General features: G+C 50.0%; 1 protein-coding gene across 2 annotated transcripts in view; it reads right to left on the bottom strand.

Annotated features, from left to right (window-relative positions):
• Positions 1-22,152, bottom strand: part of KDM4C (lysine demethylase 4C) — a 213,606-nt gene that overhangs the window by 56,001 nt on the left and 135,453 nt on the right. For both annotated transcript variants that reach the window (XM_075559906.1, XM_075559905.1), the window contains exons 16-17: positions 3,812-3,867; positions 1,593-1,701 (exon numbers count right to left, since the gene is read on the bottom strand). In XM_075559906.1, the coding sequence (XP_075416021.1) occupies positions 1,593-1,701; positions 3,812-3,867 (165 nt within the window). The remainder of the gene's footprint in view (positions 1-1,592; positions 1,702-3,811; positions 3,868-22,152) is intronic.

The raw sequence follows: 22,152 nt of genomic DNA, 5'->3' as shown, positions 1-22,152 counted from the left end.
GTCCCGTGTTGACACCCCTGCTGCTGCTGCTGTCTTCTGCTCTTGTTTTAAAAACATGTCTCCGGTGGGTGGCGATGGGTTGATTTCAAGGTCTCCCCAGAAAGTCCAGGAACGGAACGACTGCGTCTTCTCACCCCGGAGAGTTGCTGTGACCCTTTCTGTGGTGACCCCCCATTCACTGTGTCTCAGTTCATAAAATGTGGGCTCTGCCCTCCCTGAGCTTCCTGCTCCCACTACCCTACACCAGCCACCACCAGAAGACCCCGTGCTCTGGCTGCCTAGAGTCACTGCTGCCTCAGAGACCGGGTTGGCGGGAGTAGAAAGCCTAGTCTCCAGTAGAGCTGGAGGCGGTTTTGAACTCCCGGCCAAGCGGACTGCAGCCCAATGCCACCAGCTACGTGAGACCCTTGATGGCAATAGGAGAGCTGACAGCATTCAAAGTCACCTGACCAGAAAGCCAGGCATTGGCTGGAACGTGAGGGTACTGGTTCACCAGTCATTCATGCGGCGTGGGCACAGGTGAATGACCAACCAACCCCAAGGAAGCCCACCGCGGCCCAACAGGACAGGGCAGAACTGTTCCGGAGAGCTTCCAGAACTTTAATCCTTTACCAACGCAGGCGGCCTCGTCTTTCTCCCTGGCAGTGACTGGTGAGTTTGGACTGCCAAACTTTGGTTGGTGGCCCAGTGGTTGGCAGGTTCCAGACAACCTAGGAGAAGTCCCCAAAGATCCTCGCTCTGAGGGCAAGACCAGTAACCAAAAGAGCAGCAGTCGGGGCCCCAAACTGAAGCTACCAAGGTCGGGTGGAGGGGATTGTTAAAGAAGATGGCAAGGACAGGTGGCACTCCAGCAGAATCACAGACAACTGCAAGCCACGCGCGGGAGTCTTAAGGTCACCAGGTTTGCCTTTAGGGGGAAAGTGCATTAAACATGAAGTACAAGGACCTAAACTTATGATCTGTTGGCTCATAATTTAACACAACGGCAAGGTTTCTTTGATGTGGAGGACATTAAAGACCCATCTTTACAATAAGACACATGTAAGGAAGCAGAAGGCAGATTTTCTAAAGGTTTCTGTGCAGGGCAGAGGTAATTGGCCTGGAGTCGGGCGAAGGAGAAAACCTGTCTCTAATCCCCATGTTGAAGTAGTAGTAACAACAGTATGAATAATAATCAAAAAGAATTTTGTATTTCTCTGCGAGCTTCTCAGTGGCGCAGAGGAGTCATACCATGGTTCGAGATGCTGTATGACATCAAGACCACACGAGGAGAGGCAAGAGCACAAAAGTGAACAATTCAAATGGGCATGGAGAGCCGGGCTCTTGTCAGCCCAGCCCAGCTGTGACATGAAAGCTCCCGTCCCCCAGGACATGGCCTCTCCCTCCACCTTGATTCACAGGCAACGTGAAGGAGCCGGGAGGATCCACTGGAAGTTCGCACCAGTGGAAAAAAAGGAGGCCACGATTGAGGGATCTGAAAGGAGGGATGCAATTACCTTGCAGACACCCATCAGAGAAAAAGCCACAGCCTGACAAAGACTCTGATGCATAAGGGGAAAGAGGGAGGGGAAAGGGGCAGCGTTGCTACTCACCAGTTTCAGTCTCTGCAGAGGAATCCGGCTGATATCGATCTGGGTCCTTTCCGGCACGTTAAGGAATCGAACCTCTGGGACGGCAACAGCACACATGATGTGGGCCCACCTACAGAAAAGGGGACACTGAACGTCAGCCAGCATCCCCTACAGTCCCTCATCCTCCATCCGGTGATGTCCACTCCTACAACCGGACAGCACGCAGGGGAGAAAGGATGCCCACGGTTCACCTGCGAGACACGCTGACTGGCTGGTCCTTCCACTTTCCTGGAGGACACTTGGGTAGACTCATCAGCACACCTGCCACAGCTGATGGGGAGGGTGCGGTAAAGGCTCAATGCTACTAATGTGGGCAAATTCTTTCTAGAACATACTGAAACAGGCCTTAGATACAGGACACTGTACAGCAGGAGCCTTGCCCCAGTAATAATAGGCAGAAGTGGGGCGTGACAGGCATCTTTCTTACCTAATACCAATGCCATAAAGCAACCTTGAGACAAGTGGCCTAAGTGTTTTGAAAGGGATTCACCTTGATCCCATCTTTAATGAAATTGTTTTCCACTGTCGTCTTAGGAAAATCCAAGTCCCCTGGAGACGAACGAAGACAAGTTAACCTGTTCCCTTGTGTTTCCTACTTATGAAACCCAACAACTCCTTGCAAATGCTGACGTGCTTCCCAAACTAGACAAGCTCCCCAGCAACGCTCTCAGGTTGCTGATAGATGTCATGCCCCAGATAACGACAGAGGGCCACGAGACTGGCCAGACCCACCGCCTGTGTGGAAGATGAAGACTGACGTTGCATGTGAAAATCCTAAAACTCCCTCTTGTTTTCTAAGACCTCTGGACAAGGGGACAACTCGACCACCAAAGCCACCAGGCCATGCTTCCATGTCTCGATAACCAGAGCCGCAAAGCTACTCACAGGAAACCCTCCTTGGGGTGGCCCCCGGGAGGACGAGAACCTGTGACCCCCTCTGTCCTTACAGGAACACACTGCCAGGATCTCAGCGTCTGCCTGCAGTGTGGAACCTGCTAGAACTAACTGATGGGCACTTTTTAGAGGGTGTCAAGCACATCAAGTAAGGAAGAGTGGAGATCCAAAGCCGGGCAAAAATACCCCGATCCTTGGACTGAGCCTATCCAGTCAGACGTGGTAAGTAGTTTTACACTTCCTGGTCAAGAATCAGAAGCGCGTGTGTGTAAACGTAATTAAGATCATGCACCTGGTACCTCCCACCAGGGATGGCAACTCTGGTGACCCCTGGGCCAGGCAGGGTATGAGCAAGTGTGGTCGAGGGGTAAGTGTGGTTACAGGGGGACCCTGCCCCCTCTATGCCAGGTCCCCATCCCAGTGGGTGGTGGCCAAGGGAGAGAAGCACGCCCATTTCTCAAGTCGAATGCAAATGTGGATGTGAGTAAGATCTTGACACCTGCCAACTTTGAAGCTGACTTATACGATGGCATGGGAGGAGGGGGAGGCGTCGCACAAAACATTCCTTTGGGCTGGGTCTGGTCCATGAGTACTCCCAGGGACTTCTGCCTGCACCAAGTTCAAGGTGGCTCTACCCTCAAAGGAACCTGTGCTGGGATCCTCTCTGCTTTGAAACGGGATCAGAACATGAATAAAATTCCCTCCAAGACAGAGCTTCACGAAAGCCACAAAACCCTGAGGACCCCTTACATCCGGCGACAGCACTCTTTCCAGACCCTCCTCGTGCCTTCTGCAAAAGCACAACAAGTCACGTTTGCTCCCGCCCAGTCCAGCCCAGGCTCACCCTCTCCTGTCTGTTCCCAGGTCTTAGAACAACGTAAGGAGAGTGGGGTTTCAAAGCCTCACTAGGATGGACTCAATCTCTCTCAGGACCCTAGATTCCAATGCTTTCAGTCAGACCCTCATTTGATCAGATGAACAGGATTCAAATAACACCGTAGGAAACCCGGAGGTTCTGATGGGGATTAGCTGATAATGAGACTGCCTGCATTCGTAAAAGTCAATGCATGATGAACAGAGGGGTTGGTCCTCAAGGCGTCAAGGACGCCCTTCCCTGGCAGAGGGCACACGCTGCTGTAAGCTCTGGAGGCATGCACAACTCTCAATCAACCTCAGGCCTGGACACCCAGGCTCTGGGACAGCGCGAGTGGCAGAGGGAAGTGAGCAAGTGTCCCCTGGCGGGGGGCTGGAGTGCTGGGACTGATGGAGGAGGCAGAGGTACTCACTTTTTGTTCTTCGTTTGCTTGAGGGCGCCCCCTCTCAGGTTACACAGGCAGCATTCCTGGGGAGAGAAGACACCGCACAGTCAGACTCAGCCCACAGACGGCTCCACCGCTTATCTAGAAATGCCCAGAAACTCTGATGTCTTATTGTAAAGCCAACACCATTCAAAATTAAATAAACTTTAAAAAACACCATCCAGAAGTAGGACTCAAGAAAGGTGGGGAGAAAGACGAGGGTACACCCCAAAATATTCTGAACATTCAGATGTGTTCCCCCCAACCCCCACCCCCCATGAAAATGCCAACAATGTCCTGGTGTCATTTCAATGGCCACCTCCAGAGCGGAGCAGCCTGAAGGGCCCTGCTCTGGGTCTGCTGCAGGAACACACAGCTTGGGGCAGCGGGTACAGGCCATCCCCAGGTAACCAGAGGTCAGGCTCACGGAGGCTTCCAAGTTCCAAAACAACCAGGTATTCTACAGCAAATCATGCATGGTTGTACTGAATTAAATGTTATCGTTTGCATCAAGTATACGGGACACTTGTACTATTATAGAATTTCAAAAGTACGCATTATATGTTAATGAACTATTACGTGCAATGAATGGCTCAGAGTAACAAACGGTTGCTACTTTGTGACAGGCATTTAAACCTTGCTGCTGTTGTTGTATAGTAGTATTGTGTTAAAGATCCTTGTGTACCGGAAATGTTGCTGAAATGGTCATGACGCAAAGGTACCATATATATTCGAGTATAAATCTCATGAATATGAGCCGAGGCACCTAATTTTACCACAAAAAATGCATTACAGTGTGCTGGAAAGGCCAGCTTCTACATGAGTACATAGGTACGCTATGTAATTGGACAAACATCTGACTGCCTGGCCTTAGATACGCATCTTACCTAACTCTTCCAACCTACACAGAGTCAATGTAAAGACAGACTGAGGGATGGTCCCTGGGGCCATCAGGCCTCCCTCTCCTGGAACTGGGCGACAGAGAGCACATCTCCTAAGGCTTCTCCTTTGCTCTGAAGTCCACTGCAGTAAGCAGGCAGGAGAACCGGGCTCCCGCGGGCTTCTTTGTGATATAAGAATAAGCCAGGAGCGACTTCAAAGCTTCCTGTTTTCATGAAAATACCATAACCAGCCAACTGGTTCTGTGGCCGAAAGGGCTGCACACATTACTTTGACGAGCCCAGGCCGTGCAGCCCAGGACACCGCCCCAGAGACGGCTCCTCCCTCCTCGCCGCGGGGTCTACCCTGCTCGGCACCTTTGCAGGTCGTGGGTTAGTCCCTACTGTCCTTCTGCAAGAAGGTGACTACTGCTGAGTCGGTCCTTTCTCACTATCCACACACACAGGTCCAGGAGAGAACAGGGCCAGGCAGCAGAGTCTTCTGTACTTTAATGACATGTCAAACGAACTTCTTTTCATTTGAACTCCCAGGACGGCATGACCACATTTTAAGAGCAGCCGCTGTCTCCCTGGGTTCTGGGGTGGTTTTCTCCGCCACGCCATCGAGGGAGCATTTTTCTACCCTCTTCTCCTTGAGTAATTTTGACAGCTTCACCTAGTTTTATAAGGATCCTCTCTAACTCAGATCTATGATTAATAATGGGGTGTCAAACTCCATAGCTTGTATTTCTCGGAGGAGGACATTGCCGAAAAGGAAGGCGAGCCCAGCTGTGCACAGAAGTCCGAGTGAGGGGCAGACAGAGCTGAAGCTGCCTTCATGTGCCTGCTCAGAGATGCCAAGAGTCCCAGGGCACTAGTGAAAGGCTCCCGGGCCCTGCGCTGACCAGCCAGGGTATATGCACCCAGATTGAGAGCAGAACGCGGCGGAGGGTTTTTCCAGCCACACTCTGAGGACCTGTCCCACAGTCCTGGCTGGGCAGACTCTGGGAGAACTGGTTTTGCTGAAGGACATCATAATTCACCATTCTCAAAGCAAATACTGGCGATGAGGAAGGTGGTCCTTCATCTCAAAGTCCTCGATGCTCTTTTATCATCTCGGGGGCTTAACGCACCTGCTGGAGAGGTGAGAGACAACTCGAAAGACAGGAGGGGCGAGATGGAAAGGTGGACCCGCGGCAGGTGAGACGCGGTTGGCATGGGCGTGGAGGCAGCAGTGGGCAGCACTGAGCTCCGCCACGGAGAACAGGGTGCCTGCGGAATGGATGCAGAGGCGAGGGAAAGCCTGGGGGGGACACTAGGAGAATTAAACACAGCAGAACAGTGTGGAAGCTGCTTAGGAGTACCTGACTGCCATCCTGAGTGGGACACCTGTGGTAGCTCACGGCTGCGACAGGAGGAAAGGGTTCTCTAAACCAGAAGGTGTCGACCCAAGAGTCTCCGTGGCGTTGGAAGGACTCCCGGGAAACCTGCTCTTTCTGGGATTGGCAGAGGCGCCGTGACCCAGGATCAGGTGGACCCAGGGTCAGGAAGGGACGAAAGTCTCTTCCTTAGTTTGCCCGAGGCCACATCCTCCGTGAGCTTCTCTCCAGCTCCCCTGCTCCTTCCTTCGGGCCCTGGTGCAGGCAGCCCTCCACCCTGTCAATGCTGTCATCGGCCTCTTCTCTTCCCGCCCGGCCTGCTCCAGGCTTGGTCACGAGCCTTAATTCAGTCACGCTCTGAAGCCAGCGACTCCGGCCTGTACCTCCCGGTGGCTCTGACTGGGAGCGCCACAGGCTCGCCTGACAAGCAACTAGCACCAGCCTGCCATCCGAGCCAAGCCCCTCTTCCCTGCCCATCCCGCTGCTGCCCTCGGACGCACAGCACCATTCCAGCTCCTGCTGGAAATATCAGCTCCTGGAGCCATGCAAGGAAGCACTACCCAGCCCCCCTCTTTCTTGTCCCCCCACACCCCTGCCCTCAGCACCCGCCACCTGAGCTTCATCACACCACTGACACTCAGGACCCTGCCAGAGGGGGCTTTCCATGCTGCTCAGCATGAGCCACAGCCTGCAAGGGCCAGCAGGGGACAGGCTTCACCCTGGGCCAGCCTCAAGGCACACCACACCCCACCTGGGACGCCCACAGCCCTCTCATGCCCCACACACTTCAGACCCATGCAGACTGCCTTTCATGAAACAGGACACCCTGTGATGGACTGACGTGTGCTCCTGCACGTGTGTGTGGTGCCCTGTGTGCAGAGGGTTTGTTAGATGATGGCGCCTGGTGTGTGCGTGAGGCCAGTGGCCTGAGACACAAGCTGAGCGGATCACACAGAGGAGCAGGCAGAGGCGGCGAAGGCAGGCGCCATGACCCAAGAAGATGGTCTGGAAATCAAGGGAGGGAGGCAGAAATGGAGCAAGGGCCTTACTGAGCCTGGAGGAGAATGGAGGGGAGGGGACGGAGACAGAGGAGAAGAGAGAATTGAAGAAGGGGGGGGGGGTGGTGAGGGGAAGAGAGAGAGAATGAGATGGAGGCAGAGGAGACAGGAGAGAGGGAAAGGAAAAGGGGGCCTTCCCCAAGCGCCAGGCCCTGGATTCAGACTGGCACTAGGAAACCAAAAGCAAGTGCAGCCGGTCTGCCACAGGCATCCCCACGAGGAACACGTGTGAGAGAGCGCACATGGTGACCACCGGAAAGTCTCAACGGAACCCCACAGACCCCCAAGAGCCTCACAAGCCCCCCACCCGGGACACGTCCTCTCATACCATCCCACGGCCTTGATCAACTCACCAGGATTCGGTGGGCATTCTCTCTGCTGTAACTGAACAGCACCCTGCCAACCTAAGGGCAGGTGCCATCTGAGGGGCTCCCGGGTGGGTTCCCCTTTCCCCGGCCTGATGCAGGGTCTGTGCTCAGGCTGCACCGCTCATAACTCAGAACGAACAAACTCTCGAGTCGAATCCATCCCTGGTGGCCCTACAAGGACAGGGAGAACTGCCTCTGTGAGTTCTGAGACTGTGATTCCTAAAAGACCTCATCATCTTTTCCCCCTCGGAGCTGCTGGTGGTTTCAAACCGCTGACCTTGAGGTTGGCAGCCCAACGCGAAACCACTACGTCACCACCACAGCTCCTCTGTAGTCATCACAGAAAAAAGAAATTGCTGCAACACTGGGCATAGAGAGATTCTCCGAGACTGAAACAGGATTGAAAACACTGCAAAAAGTCTTCTCCCTCAAGGAGGGCGTCTCTGAGGACAGGATTGGAGAAATCTTATTTCACATTAAAGACCAAAAACCTTCGTGGTTAGGTAGATCTAGAAGTTATTCGTATGATGCTACGCCTTTTTCCATCAAGTAGTAGGGGGAAAGATCATGTGGAATCATCACCTGTTGGACCACCCCTTATATGTCCCTTACGAAGGTCAAACGAAGCGACCTCGTTAAAAAGAGAAGCAGAAGGTGCCTTTCAGCTGTGAACTCATTTGTAGTTTCACTGAATGCTTCTAGTCAGCAGAGCAGAAGGCACTATTAGGTGACATCATTCTGAACCTTCCAAGTTTGTTTAAATAGTTACTTCATATCAGAGGAAACTATGGATAATTCTAACTAAGATCCTACCTCTTCCAATCAGTAACAGCTATTACGAGAAAGCAAGAGGGCGTGTGATGTGTTAGGTTCATTCAATTGTATACCATCAATAATCATTACTAAAAAAAAGACCACATATTAAAAGCAATAACTTGCCTAAGATCATCCAAACCAGGATCAATCAACAAGCTTCTCCCCTACACCAGTGGTTCTCAACCTTGCTAATGTCATGAGCCTTATGTTACATGGACCCCCAACCATAAAATTATTTTCACTGCTACTTCATAATTGTAATTTTGTTACTGCCATGAATCGGGCGACCCCTGTGGAAGGGTTGTTCAACTTCCAGAGGGATCACGACCCACAGGTTGAGAACCTCTGCCCTAAGCAGTTAGACGGTTACTGTTGCAGACTTTGCAAAACTACAGCAACTACACAGACCGTTCTATTACGTAATGGGGGGGGGTGGCAGTGTGCTAAAATGGGTGTGGTCGTAGCCCAAAAGAAATACTATTAACAGAAATGGGCACTTGCTGGTCTGTCTAAATAAGATAGGCTGACTGAACAATCAGGAGGAGAAAACAACAGGACTGACAGTTCTGGGGAACGTGGAAGAGGGGGAGGGGGAGAAAGGTAGTGGTGTTAACAAACCTAGGGACAAGGGAACAACAAGTGATCCAAATCAGTGGAGAGGAGGGTGTAGGAGGCCTGGTAGGGTGTGATCAAGGGTAATGTAACCAAGAGGAATTATTGAAACCCAAATGAAGACTGAGCATGATAGTGAGACAAGAGGAAAGTCAAAGGAAATAGAGGAAAGAGCTAGGAGGCAAAGGGCATTTACAGAGGTCTAAATAAAGGTATGTGCATATGCAAATATATTTATAGATGAGGATGAGAAAATAGATGTATGTGCACATATTTATACTTTTAGTATTAAGGTAGCAGAAGGACATTGGACCTCTACTCGAATACTCCCTCAATGCAAGAATACTTTGTTCTATTAAATTGGCATTCTAATGCTGACCTTCCCGACACAACTGATGAAGACAAAGTGGGTGAATAAGCAAATGTGGTGAAGAAAGCTGATGGTGCCCAGCTATCAAAAGATATAGCATCTGGGGTCTTAAAGGCTTGAAGGTAAACAAGCGGCCATCTAGCTCAGAAGCAACAAAGCCCACATGGAAGAAGCACACTAGCCTGTGCGATCACAAGGTGTTGAAGGGATCGGGTATCAGGCATCATCAGAACAAAAAAATATTATCATAGTGAATGAGGGGAGGAGTGTGGAGAGGAGACCCAAAGCCCTTTTGTAGGCCCCTGGACATCCCCTTACAGAAGGGTCTCTGGGAGGAGACAAGCCAGGCAGGGTGCAGTGTAGCAATGATGAAACATACAACTTTCCTCTACTTCCTAAATGCTTCCTCCTCCCCCAGTATCATGATCTCAATTCTACCTTACAAATCTGGCTAGACCAGAGGTTGGACACTGGTACAGATAGGAACTGGAAACACAGGGAATCCAGGGCAGATGATCCCTTCAGGACCAGTGGTGTGAGTAGCAATACTGGGAGGGTGGAGGGAAATTGGATTGGAAAGGGGGAACTGATTACAAGGATCTACATGTGACCTCCTCCCTGGGGGACGGACAACAGAAAAGTGGGTGAAGGGAGACATTTGGACAGGGCAAGATATGACAAAATAATAATTTATAAATTATCAACGGTTCATGAGGAAGGGGCAGTGGGGAGGGAGGGGGAAAAGGAGGAACTGATGCCAGGGGCTTAAGTGGAGAACAAATGTTTTGAGAATGATGAGGGCAATGAATGTACAAATGTGCTTCAGACAATTGATGTGTGTATGGATTGTGATAAGAGTTGTATGAGCCCCTATTAAATGATTTAAGAAGAAAGAGAGAGAAGAAGATGAAGAAGAAGAAGAAGAAGAAGAAGAAGAAGAAGAAGAAGAAGAAGAAGAAGAGAGAGGAGGAGGAGGAGGAGGAGGAGGAGGAGGAGGAGGAGGAGGAGGAGGAGGAGGAGGAGGAGGAGGAGGAGGAGGAAGAGAAGGAGGAGGAGGAGGAGGAGGAGGAGGAGGAGGAGGAGGAGGAGGAGAAGGAAGGAAGGAAGGAAGGAAGGAAGGAAGGAAGGAAGGAAGGAAGGAAGGAAGAGGCACTTGGCTGGATTTGGGCTGGCCTAAAGCCCATCCAGGTTCCTTTTCACTGCCTCTATGTCCCAGGCAGGGCAGCAGACACCAGAGCAAAGAAGAAGCCAATGCCTTAAGAGTCCGGGAGACAGGGAGGAAAAGGCACGAAACTTACAGCTTTCTGGTCGGAACAGGAGAGGTGGAGCCCTGAGACTCTGGCCTTTAGTCATCCTGCAGGCAGGTGTGGTACTGAGCTCACACCTGGGGTTAAAGGACACCGACTGGGGCAAGCAGGGGGAATGGCAGCAGGAGACAGCAGAAAAAGGATGGTGCGTGGTGGGGTTGCACTAAGGCGGGTGAAATAAGATGCGTACCAACTGTGGCATGTAAGACAGAGGGTGTGCTACGTGATCCTTCTCCTGATTCACAATAAAGTTTTTAAACAGCACGGGCATATGACAAAGAGCATATCCAAAGCCTCATTTCCCCAGTTTCATAAAAGCTATGGTTGTTCTTAAAACATAACCTCCTCAGAAGAAACTACATTGCAAGGTAGTCTGTTATCAAGCAACATATATTATCATTTGTGGTTCCATTGTTTTATTATCAACCTCGCTAACAGAACTTGCCGTCTGAAACGTGTCTTGGAAGTCACATGGCCACGATGCCCCTTAGAAGCTAGTATGGTGAGTCTTCTCTCAGTGACTTTGAACATGGGGTCAGGAAAGTCCAGTTCCTGAGAAAGGGCCTCATGCTTTACAAGCCAAGTCACTACCCAAACATTTCAAACCAGCTACAACACTGCTTCAGTAAGGCAACAGAACAAAGGCCCAGCCTAAATTCAAAGTAGACTGATTTGACCCCTAATCTAGCCGCATGCCAGGAGAAGGGGCCGGCCCCTTTCTGGAAGTACTGAAAGTTCACCTGTACAGGCCCCTGAACTTTTTTTTTTTTATTAAAAGGGGCACTAAAGACCAAGAATATACGATTTAAGAGAGAGGGGAAATAATAAAGTCAGACCCAAAGGTGACTCAGTGGAATTCTCAGGCATGGACTACAAAAGACGTGTGTTCAGAATGCGGCAGCATCCAACGAAGAAGACGGAGAAGGTGAGGGGCAGGCTGAGCAATTTTCAGCAGGGACACGGAACCTGTCAAAAGCTATAAATCCCAGAAATGAAAGAACTGGGGCTTAAGAAATGCTGATGTCCTTGGATATGTTTAAAGACAGACTAGAAGTGGTAGCCCCTAGTAGGGGGGGCGGGGGGGTCACCAATGTGTGCAACTCAAACAGTGAAATGGGACTTGAATTTTAAAACCAGAACGGATCAAGTTGTGGACGTGTGATTTGTTTGGGGGGTTCTGAAGAGAAACTGAACATCATCGAGTAATAAAATGTTGATGCACATACATGACGTCTCAGCAACTTGCCTGCTGGAGTCGTGCACGTCTTTGCGGGAGTTGGCGTGCACGCAGGCAAATCCTGGACAGGTGTTTCTCATAGAGCACCCTGTTACCTCTGAAGGGATTGGGGACTCTCCCAAGTTTGTGTGACTTGCCGTGTCTGAATTGGGGTCAGTATGCCTGAAACGTACTGAGGCAGTGATGTGAACCTGGAAGGACTAAAGTCCAAAGAGAGCACCCACTCACTGTCGTGGAGTCGTTTCTGGCTCGTGGGCACCCTGCAATATGGGGCAGACCTGCCCTGTGGGTTCCTGAGACGTGCTGCCTTTGGGGAACAGAAAGCCTTGCCTTTCTCCAATGGAGCAGTGGTGGTTTTGAACTGCTGACCTGGCTGTTATCTGGGCAACGGGTAACGCACCCCCTAAATGTGTAAGGACTCCTTAAAGGAGGACGCTAAGCTGCGTTAAATAAATAGTGGTGGGATTGGTGGCCCGAAGAGCAGCAGGACACAGCACTGGTTTGTGTGCAGACAAAGCCAGGGACCAAAAAAGAGCCAGCACTTCCGTGTACACATCCGGATGTGAGACTTCGACCGTGGTCCACACAGGAGTGTTCTTAGCAGCATTAAAACAACACCACCACACTTGCACCGCAAACACACACTCAACAAAATGCACAGATCTCCCCTTTAGTATTAAATGCCAGGGGGCTGGCAGGGTGTGCCTGGGGAAAAATGAAATTAGAATTTTCCCACTTTATGAACCCCCCTGTAGCTATAATCTGGAACAGTGGCAGGCGAGATGACTACTCAAAAAGCCAATTAAAGATGGTCGCCCCTGCTCTCTCCTGGAGTTCCTCCGTGGACTGCAACTTCCTGCCACGCTCATCTCTTAAGACACCCAAGCTGCTCAGCCTCCCAGAGAAATAAATAAATAAAATTAAACCGTTTGAGTTCACTGCCAACCTCGTTTCGGCTGATGTTTAATGAGCGTGTTTTTTCCCAGAAACAATAACACTCGGGATAAAATGACTCACTATTATAAAGATTTAGATATATTGCTAGTCGACCAACGTTCCCTAAAACCAAACAAAAAATAATAAACTAAAATGCCTGCAACAACATGATTACAAGGCAGCTGTTATTTCTGTCTCCCAAGAAGAGTCTTAAAAGAGTCATTGTGCCGTCCGTCCCCCACCCTCCGGGCAAGGAAAAACTGAATGGAATGACTTACACATTCAGGTCCTGTTCTAAACACAGGCCTGCCCTCTGTAGGGTCCTCTCTCACCTACCACCCTTGAAAGAACTCCCCTTTGAACCCTGCCTAAGTATTTCTGAAATTCTGTTCCATAAAAGTAAGGGGGGGAGGGGGAACCCACCATTGAGATGAACAGCTTGTATACCAATTTACAACATGGAATGATTTTTCCCCTCTTTTTATGGCTCGGTTATTAAACCAGGAAAAAGAGTGTTTGTAAGCGAAGTGCTGACGCCACACTCGGGGCCGTGGTGTAGAAGGGCGCCGCTGGAAGACAAGGAGTCGTTCATTACTTGGAGTGGAGGGAAATCATGTTCCAATGGTCGTCTATAAAACATCCCTTCCAGAAATGCCAATATGCACGCTCTCAGGCTGCCTCGTAAGCCACTCTCATTTTAGCTGACATAACCGTAAGTGCCACGAAAACCAATTTTCAGTGCCCTCGAAAAAATTATGAGATTCTAGTGCTCCCTTGTACGTACACACACACACACACACACACACACACACACACACCTTATCTAGCTGATGTGCTCATAACAGAAATGCAAAACCTAAAACAGGGCTGTCTGGGCTGGGAAAACACAGAGTGATTAATCACATGAAGGGACCACTCGCTCACAAACCGCTGATCTTTCCAGAAAACATAAAGAGTCATTTCAGAAGCCGTGGCTCATTTGTCAGGGATGGAGAGGGGACTAGATCCCATGGAGACCACGGCTGGTGGGAGTGCTGACCGGGTGAGGAATGGAAGGGCAGGCGCCCAAAGGAAGTGCTGAATAATAATTCTACAAGCAGGACCCTAATTGTAATGCCCCTTTCTGTAAGAAAAGTGCAAACATTTCTTTGTTCAACAATATTCGTTTGTTTGTTTGAAGATCATTTTATTGGGAGCTCTTATAACATTCCATACATCAATTGTATCAGCATATTTGTACCTATGTTGCCATCATCATTTTTTAACCATTTACTTTCTATTTGGGCCCTGGGTATCAGCTCCTCCTTTTATCCCTCCCTCCCCCACTCCTACCCGTGTGACTCCTTGATAAATTGTCAATTATTATCTTCCTATCTTCCACCAACCGCTGTCTCCCTTCACCCACATTTCTGTTGTCCATCCGTGCTCACCCCCAGGGGGTGTTATGTGTCCATCATTGCGATCAGTTCCCCCTTCCTCCCCTCCACCTCCCTACCGCGCTGGTATCGCTACTCCCATTTTTGTTCCTAAGAGATTTCTCTGACCGGGATTCCATGTTGAGCGCTCTTATCTGTGTCTATGTGCATGCACCAGTCTCGCCCTAAGGGAAAGGCAGGACTGGGGTCATAGTAGTGGGAGGTGAGGAAGCCTCAGTGGGGAGAGAGGCATACAGGTCAGTGGACAGACCTGGAATTATATATGCTTTGCTAGGGTATTTTTTCCTCTTTTTATTCCATCTTTTGTTTTCTTCTTGTTTGTCTCCATTATTGTTGCTTTGCCTGCCTTTATAAGATAGGCATGAGAAGCAAGCTCCAGGAGAAAACAACAGGGCCAATGATTGGCAGGACAGGGAGGAGGGAAGAAGTGAGCAATCAACACTATTTGTTGATGTAACAGGTTCTAGACCAACGTTTCCCAAAGTGGATGATGTCTTCCATGAGGGGTGCTGAAATAACTGTGGGGGGAGAGGGGAGATGCCCAAACAGACACTGATACTTTATCCTAGATTATAGATCATTGCATAAAAGATTTTTTATTGGGTTGTGGGGAGACACCCACGGGATGAATGTTATATGCATGCATTCTTTACTAAAAGGGGGGCAGCAGGCAAGATAAGTTTGGGGGCCTACATTCTAGACACCAGACAGTTGGGACACTGTAGGACAGGGCAGAACTGCCCCTGGGTTTCCCAGACTGAAGCCTTTCCCCATGAAGGGGCTGGTGGTTTTTCAAACTGCTGGTTTTGTGGATCTCAGCCCAGCACTTAACCGCTTGGGGTCCTGGAAATCAGGACATGTAGGTGCCACTGGCCCACAAGAAAGATGCTTGGAAGTCAATGCAGGGTCAAGGCCTGTGACCCGGGTAGGCTGAAGCCAGTGCGGAAAGGATGTCAAGTGGAAAGACTTTTAAAAGGCAGCCATTCCAAGGAGTTTTACTATGTTGGTACAGAGAAACTGGAGCTCTTTGCTGGCAGGGCGGCGAGGTCAAGTGTGAGTTTGTTTGAAGGTGGAAGAAACAGCAGCTCTGGTGAATGGTAAGGACAACCTGCTAGGCGGTGGGGCGCTGGCGATATGGGGCAGAGGGATGATGGCTGGGGTGAAGACCTTGCGTCCAAGGACAGGACCACCTTGGTCAGGAGTGGACATCCACCAGATCGGATGGGATGTGTGGGTTTGCAGGAGATCTGATCTCTTCTGGGGCCTCTGTGAACTCATCTGAGAGTGGGGGTTGAACCAGTGGACCAGGAGGGTGCAGGGAAGAACGAAGGCAGTGTGAGCCCGCTGGCAGGGACAAACTCAACGTGAGAACCACCTGCATGCCGCATGTCTCTCTCCAGCCCTTCTGTGCTCCGGCGCAGAAAAGACATCTCGCTGGACTGGCTGGGTATGAGTCATGTCCGGGGCGAACACTGACGGAGACTAGGGCAAGGGAGCGGGCATGGGGACTGTAAACAGCTAACAAGAGATGTAAAGACCCGAGGAGGGGCCGCGAGCAGGCTTTCTGAAGCTGATGCCCAAGAGGTGAAAGGATTGTTGAAAACAAGGAACCCCAAGAAATGTTGGCTGAGTCGGAAAGACAATGAAGGTAGGCTGAGGGGATGCCGGAAACAGAGAGATGGCGCGGAAATACATGCCCAAAGGAATGCTCCAGTTACCAGGGAAAAGTACTGTGAGGTAGCAAGAAACAGGGACAGAAGGTGGTCCCTCCCCATGCCTGAAAGGCCCCCTGGGGGTTGGAAGAGAATCAGGGGAACCTTGTCAGCCATAAAGATTAAGTGGGAGGCCAAACTAGGCCCAGGCGGGCTTAATTCCACCAATGGGGTTAACCAATACCTTCGACCATGCCTCCCAGCTAGAGGCCTCAAATACCTTGACTTTGAGAGCACCCCTTCTTTGCCCTTTGGCTCCACGTGGCTATGTTGAGGTTTCTCTGGCCTCAGGCCACTTGTAGGTGGGCAGTCCCACAAGGTTGCCATTTTGTGACTGTCAAACCTGACAGTTCTTCTGTCCTTTATACAAACCCACTTGGACCACAAACCAGGCTTCCCCGTGAATTCTTTCTCCTGCGAAACCAAGAACCGAGGTATTTCCCAACCGAGAAATCTAACAGCACCACGGCCGCCTTCAATGGCTGTGAGGTTCCTTCCCCACGGCTGCACTAACAAATCATCTCAGACAAATTAATGGCCTAAAACACCACAAATGTGCATGGCTCTATGGGTCCGCATTTCAAGTTGAGCCTGGGTGAGCCAATACTAAGAATGTGGCCAGGCTGTCTTGGCAGTTCTTGGTCCTTGGGCAGACTCTGCTTCCTGGGCCCGTCCCCTCTTTCTAGTCTGGTCCTTCACTCTTGGACCGTCTTCTCTATCTTCAACTTCTCAGACCTCTCCTGCCTCCAAGTTTAAAGTGCCTGTGATTATACTGGGTAGTCCCAGATTTCCCAGAATACCCTGCCAATCTGAAGGTCAGTTGGTGAGCAACTTTAGTCCCACCCACTATCTTAATTCCCCTTTACATGTAGGATAAAACATCTATAGGTTTCTGGGATTAACACACAGGTATCCATGGAAAGAGTGATCACATGGGCAACGTGAAAACATGATAGCCCAAAGCAGAGCACACACATGGACCCCCTGCCCACCCCCCTCACCTCATGAGAATCTCTCGAGCACCTATGTCTGTGCTAAGGATTTTAGACCACATGACCTGACATGCAGTGATTACAGCATGATAAATCAGGAAGGTCTTACTGCAGGAACCTGCTTCAGGTGCCTGGCTTCCTAAGCCTGGTGTAATAGGTGTAAGGTATTGAGGGAGTGTTTGGTTACAATGCTGAGTTATAATACTCGGCAGCGGCTAAGTGAAAGAAAGGTTGGAGGTTCAAGTTTGCCGGAAGCACCTTGGAAGAAAGACTTGGTAATCTGAGAAATCAGCCAGTGCCAGCCCTACAGATAAAGAACAGGAATCAGACAGACAGGAGCAATTTGCAAGATGAGCTTGGCACCTGAGGGAGCGACAGAGTTAAATTCATGGCACGGGAAGAGCTCAGAAAGGGAGGGGGTGGTTTTTTAGTGGCAATGTCACCAAAGGGTCTACGTGGACACTACTGTTGCTGCGTATGGGGTGGGGGTGCTTTGGAAAGCTTGTGGGGAAGTGGAGTTAAAAGATAACGGAGTAAATCTACAGAGACAGCTACTCAACCCACAGTTCCTTGGGGTCTGAAGGGGAGCTCACCAGAATGAAGACTGTTCTCGAATGGAGTGTGGTGAAGAACGCCCAAGGCCATTTTAGTAACCAGGGAATGGTCCAATATGGTCAAGAAAACGGCTAAATATAAGAAAAAAGACCCTGGCATTGTCCCCACACACCTTCTGAGGCTCCATCACAGACTCTCAACAACAAATACGACAAATAAGATGTTGAAGAGAAAGAAAACCCACACTCCTGCTCAGGCCCCCGGGGGCATTGCCCTGGGTTGGAGTGGACTTGTTGGCACTGGTCCATGGACTCTCAGCCTGTGACTCCACAAAGCCACACCTGACTCGCCTCGACAGCTGGAGGGAGGCTGTGCGACCTGGACAGTGCGTGCAAACACCGCTCCGGTCACGGGCGTTTTCCTGAGCCTATTTGTGACGCATTTCAAACACCCTAGTGTTTTAAAGACCGACGAGTGCCATTCCACAAAACAGAGGGGCGAGCTGGAATGGCCCCCATGTTCGGGCCGGGTGGCTGCAGAGGGTCTGCGTGGAGTCGTACTGTAGAAAGGGATGTCAGTGACCTGAAAGCTCTACTAGCAGCAAGGGAAGGTGATGGGGTCAGGAATTAGATGCGTGCAGGGGTTGGTTCGATCATGTCACAGGGAGGGCGAGTTCACGTCACATCACAGCAAGGCTCAGAGATGCCCGCGGCCTACTGAAAGATGGGGCCTCCCATAGTTCTTTGCAAGTGAGGGTATGGCTCTCCAGAGTCCCACGAAAGAGCTAAGTTCATTCATCAGGCTCCTGAAAGGCGTCCCTGCACTTCTTCTGCGTCCCCCATTCCAGAGCCTCAAGCCATGGCTTTTCCCAAGAAGTCTGGTCTGTTCCTCCTGAAAGCCCTGCATCCAAAGGCCAGTGGGAGTCGTCCCTAAGTCCATAAAGCCGTACAGAACCTGAGGATTGCTGGCATGGGCACCACAAATGGACAGTGACTTCCTTGTATTATCCCTAACCGTCTCGAAGGATTTTCAGAGAGAAAATATTGAAATGAGGGAGACCTCGCCTCCTCTGCTGAGTCATGAAGCTGTAGGCTCTCTTCCCTGAATGTGTAGCATGATCCAAGGAAACTACCTCTCAACTATGGAAAACAATCATCCCACAGCTGCTGGCCTGAAAGCGAGACAGCAGACTAGCTAAGCATACTTGGTATTTGTTTCCAAATATATTCTGTCCACACACTGAAAATGTCATTACGTACACCAGTATGAAAACTAATTGCAGTTTGAGGTTTGCCCAGCGCCTCAGCCATGTCTAGATGGCAAGCCAGGGACAAGAAGGAAGAACAAAAAAAATTTTTTTTCTCTAAGCAACCTTACCCTTGATCATTTCCCACCAGGCCTGCCACTCCCCCGAGGTATACTCTAGCCCAGGTGGCGATGAAGCATGGTAGTGGGGCAGGAAGAAAGTCAAGGGAGATGGAGGAAAGAGCTAGGAGTCAAAGGGCATTCATGGAGGTCTAGACAAAGACATGTACATGCAAATAAATATAAGAGGATAGGGAAACAGATCTATGTGTCTATATTTATAGGTCAAGTATTAAGGTGGCGGAAGGACCTTGGGCCTCTACTCAAACACTCCCTCAATGCATGAATACCTTCTTTTATTAAATTGGAACTCTATGATGCTCACTCTCCCGACACAACGGCTGGAGCCAAAGTGGGTGAACAAGTAAATGTGGTGAAGAAAGCTGATGGCGCCCGGCTATCAAAAGAGATAGTGACTGGGGTCTTAAAGGCTTGAAGATAAACAAGCGGCCATCTAGCTCAGAAGCAACAAAGTCCACATGGAAGAACACACCAGTCTGTGTGATCGAGTGGTCCCAAAGGGATCAGTTACCAGGCATCAAAGAACAAAAAATCATATCATTGACTGCACACCTCCATGATAGGATCGCTGAAGACAAATGGGTGCATAAGTAAATGTGGTTAAGAAAGCTGATGGTGCACGGCTATCAAAAGAGATAGTGTCTGGGGTCTTAAAAGGCTTGAAGGTGAACAAGCGGCCATCTAGCTCAGAAGCAAAAAAGCCCACATGGAAGAAGCACACCGGCCAGTGCGATCACGAGGTGCCAAGGGACCAGGTATAAGGCATCATGCAAAAAAAAAAAAAGATATGTGTGTATATGTATATATGTATATGTATACATATATACCATATTAAATGAAGGGGGAAGTGCAGAGTGGAGACCCAAGGACCAAGTGTCGGCCAATGGAGATTCCCTCATAGAGGGGTTTAGGAGAGGAGATGGGTTAATTAGGGTGCGAGGTAGTACCGATGAAGAACACAGCTTTCCCCCAGATCCTGGATGCTTCCTCCCCCCAACTACCATGATCCGAATTCTACCTTGCAGGGCTGGATAGGACAGAGGCTGTACACTGGTACATATGAGGGCTGGAGGTACAGGGAATCCAGGGTGGATGATACCTTCAGGACCAAGGGTGTGAGGGACGATGCTGGGAGAGTGGAGGGTGAGTGGGTTGGAAAGGGGGAACTGATTACAAGGATCCACATGTGACCTCTTCCCTGGGAGAGGGACAGCAGAGAAAGGGGGGGAAGGGAGACTCCGGATAGGGCAAGATATGACAAAATAACGATGTATAAATTACCAAGGGCACATGAGGGAGGGGGGAAAGGGGAGGGAGGAGGAAAAAAAAGAGAACCTGATGCAAGGGGCTTAAGTGGAGAGCAAATGCCTTGAGAATGATTGGGGCAGGGAATGTATGGATGTGCTTTATACAATTGATGTATGGATATGTATGGATTGTGATAAGAGTTGTATGAGTCCCTAATAAAATGTAAAAAAAGAAAAGAGGAGAAAAAAATGATTAGGGCAAAGACTGTACAGATGTGCTTTATACAATTGATGTATGTATATGTATGAACTGTGATAAGAATTGTATGAGCCCCAATAAATTGTTTAAAAAAATTTTTTTTTAACTAGCAGTTGCCCTCAAATCAATCCATGCTCGTGGCAAACTCAACCCACGGCAGCCTCCTCTGTGTCCCAGGAGAGCTCTCTGCTCCAGAGGGCTTGCAATGGCTGGCTTTTTGGAAGTGGACCACCAGGCCTTTTTTTCACTGTGCCTAACCTTTCCGTCAGTTGCTCAGCACTTGGTCATTTGCACCACCAAGAACCAAGGAATGCACAGCTGGTCAGAGGTCCTGACTGCTGTCACCTGACAGTGTTTTCAGGCTCCTGAGAAAAAGTGAGTCCAGTTGGATCACTTTATCTGTCTTTGTTAAAACTGCGAAAGTTCGCTTCCGACTGAAAACCCAGCAGGTGGATTTGCTTCTTCCCAGCATGCCCTTCGCTAACAACAGACAAAGGGCTGGGTCGCTTGATCCTACCACAGGGATCATTTGTGCCATCCTGCACCGCGCTCCCCCATCTCCCACCCTTGCTAGGCTCTCCCTCCCTCTTCGTTTCTGGGAGAGGTGCCTGCCTGCCGTGTGGACCAGAGCCCCCAGGCCCTCATACCCTGGTGTGCGGTACAGTGTGCTGTGCTCCCATAATGCCCGTCATTATTCTTCCTGACTCCCTGTGCGCCCCGGTGGAGGCGCTGAAGATTAATGAGGCATTTGTTCTCAATCAAGAAGCTATTTATGAATACAGTTCCACTTACAATAAGCTATGCAGACTTCTCTTTCTTTTCTCTCCGTGAAAAATGGGGAGGGGGTGTTTATTGAGCAAAAGGGAGAAGAAAGAGCCGAGAAAAATGATTTGTGACTTTTCCCCTGTAAGCAGTTTCCTGATGGAAAGCCCCCCACCCCCACCCCATCATAGCTAGGCTGTCAGGATAATTGATGCCTTCCACTGTGCTGTTCCGTTTGGTTAAAGTAAAGTAATTATTACCACCCTGGCCTTGGGAGCCCATGTTAAGTCCTTGGCTGCCCAGCATGAGCTACCTCCTTGGAAGCTAGGTGGTAATTTGGGGCCCACCTGAATAACCCACAAATGGGAGAGTGAGCCTGGTTAGAGGTTCCTAAAGGCCATCTCCATGGAGCGAGCCCTTGGCTACCAGTGGCCGCTACCTACTGATGAACACACCTCGCTCTCAACAGGGACACGGCCTGTCTTCTTCCACTCCCACCACTCCTAGGAGGACCAAGGTCAGCCTCGCATCACCTAGTCTTGACAGGATCATGAGGGGGACTGAAAACAAAACAACCAGCCAAGTCCAAATCCATGGGAGTAGCCATGGCACCTAGACCTCTCAAGGCCACAAGTCAATCAGATCTACAAATCAATGGCCACTGCAGGCTCTTCACAAAAGAAAAATGTCAATGGTGTTGTCAATTGGGAAATTGGATTCAGAAGATTACCCAGTCAAAACTAGAGTAAGCATGAGAGAAAAGACAACTGGTCAGTTCACTCACTCACCGCACAGAGACAGTAACCCACTGCTCTAGAATTTGGTACTCACGGCATTTTCAGTACAAACAAAACATTCAGCAAAACTGTTCAGAATTCGGATGAGACTCAAGGGCCACCAGGCAACACAGCTCTTTCAAGATACAGGTTAGTGATCCTGTGCAAATCACTTACTCTCATAAACTCGCTGGTTCATTGTCTGTTTGAGATTAATAAATCACAGCTAGCTGTCAAGGCCTC

Source organism: Tenrec ecaudatus, chromosome 10 (genome assembly GCF_050624435.1).
Source record: "Tenrec ecaudatus isolate mTenEca1 chromosome 10, mTenEca1.hap1, whole genome shotgun sequence".
NCBI classification, from domain to species: domain Eukaryota; kingdom Metazoa; phylum Chordata; class Mammalia; order Afrosoricida; family Tenrecidae; genus Tenrec; species Tenrec ecaudatus.
The sequence above is the reverse complement of the archived record's forward strand: the minus strand, read 5'-3'. Positions and strand labels throughout refer to the sequence as shown.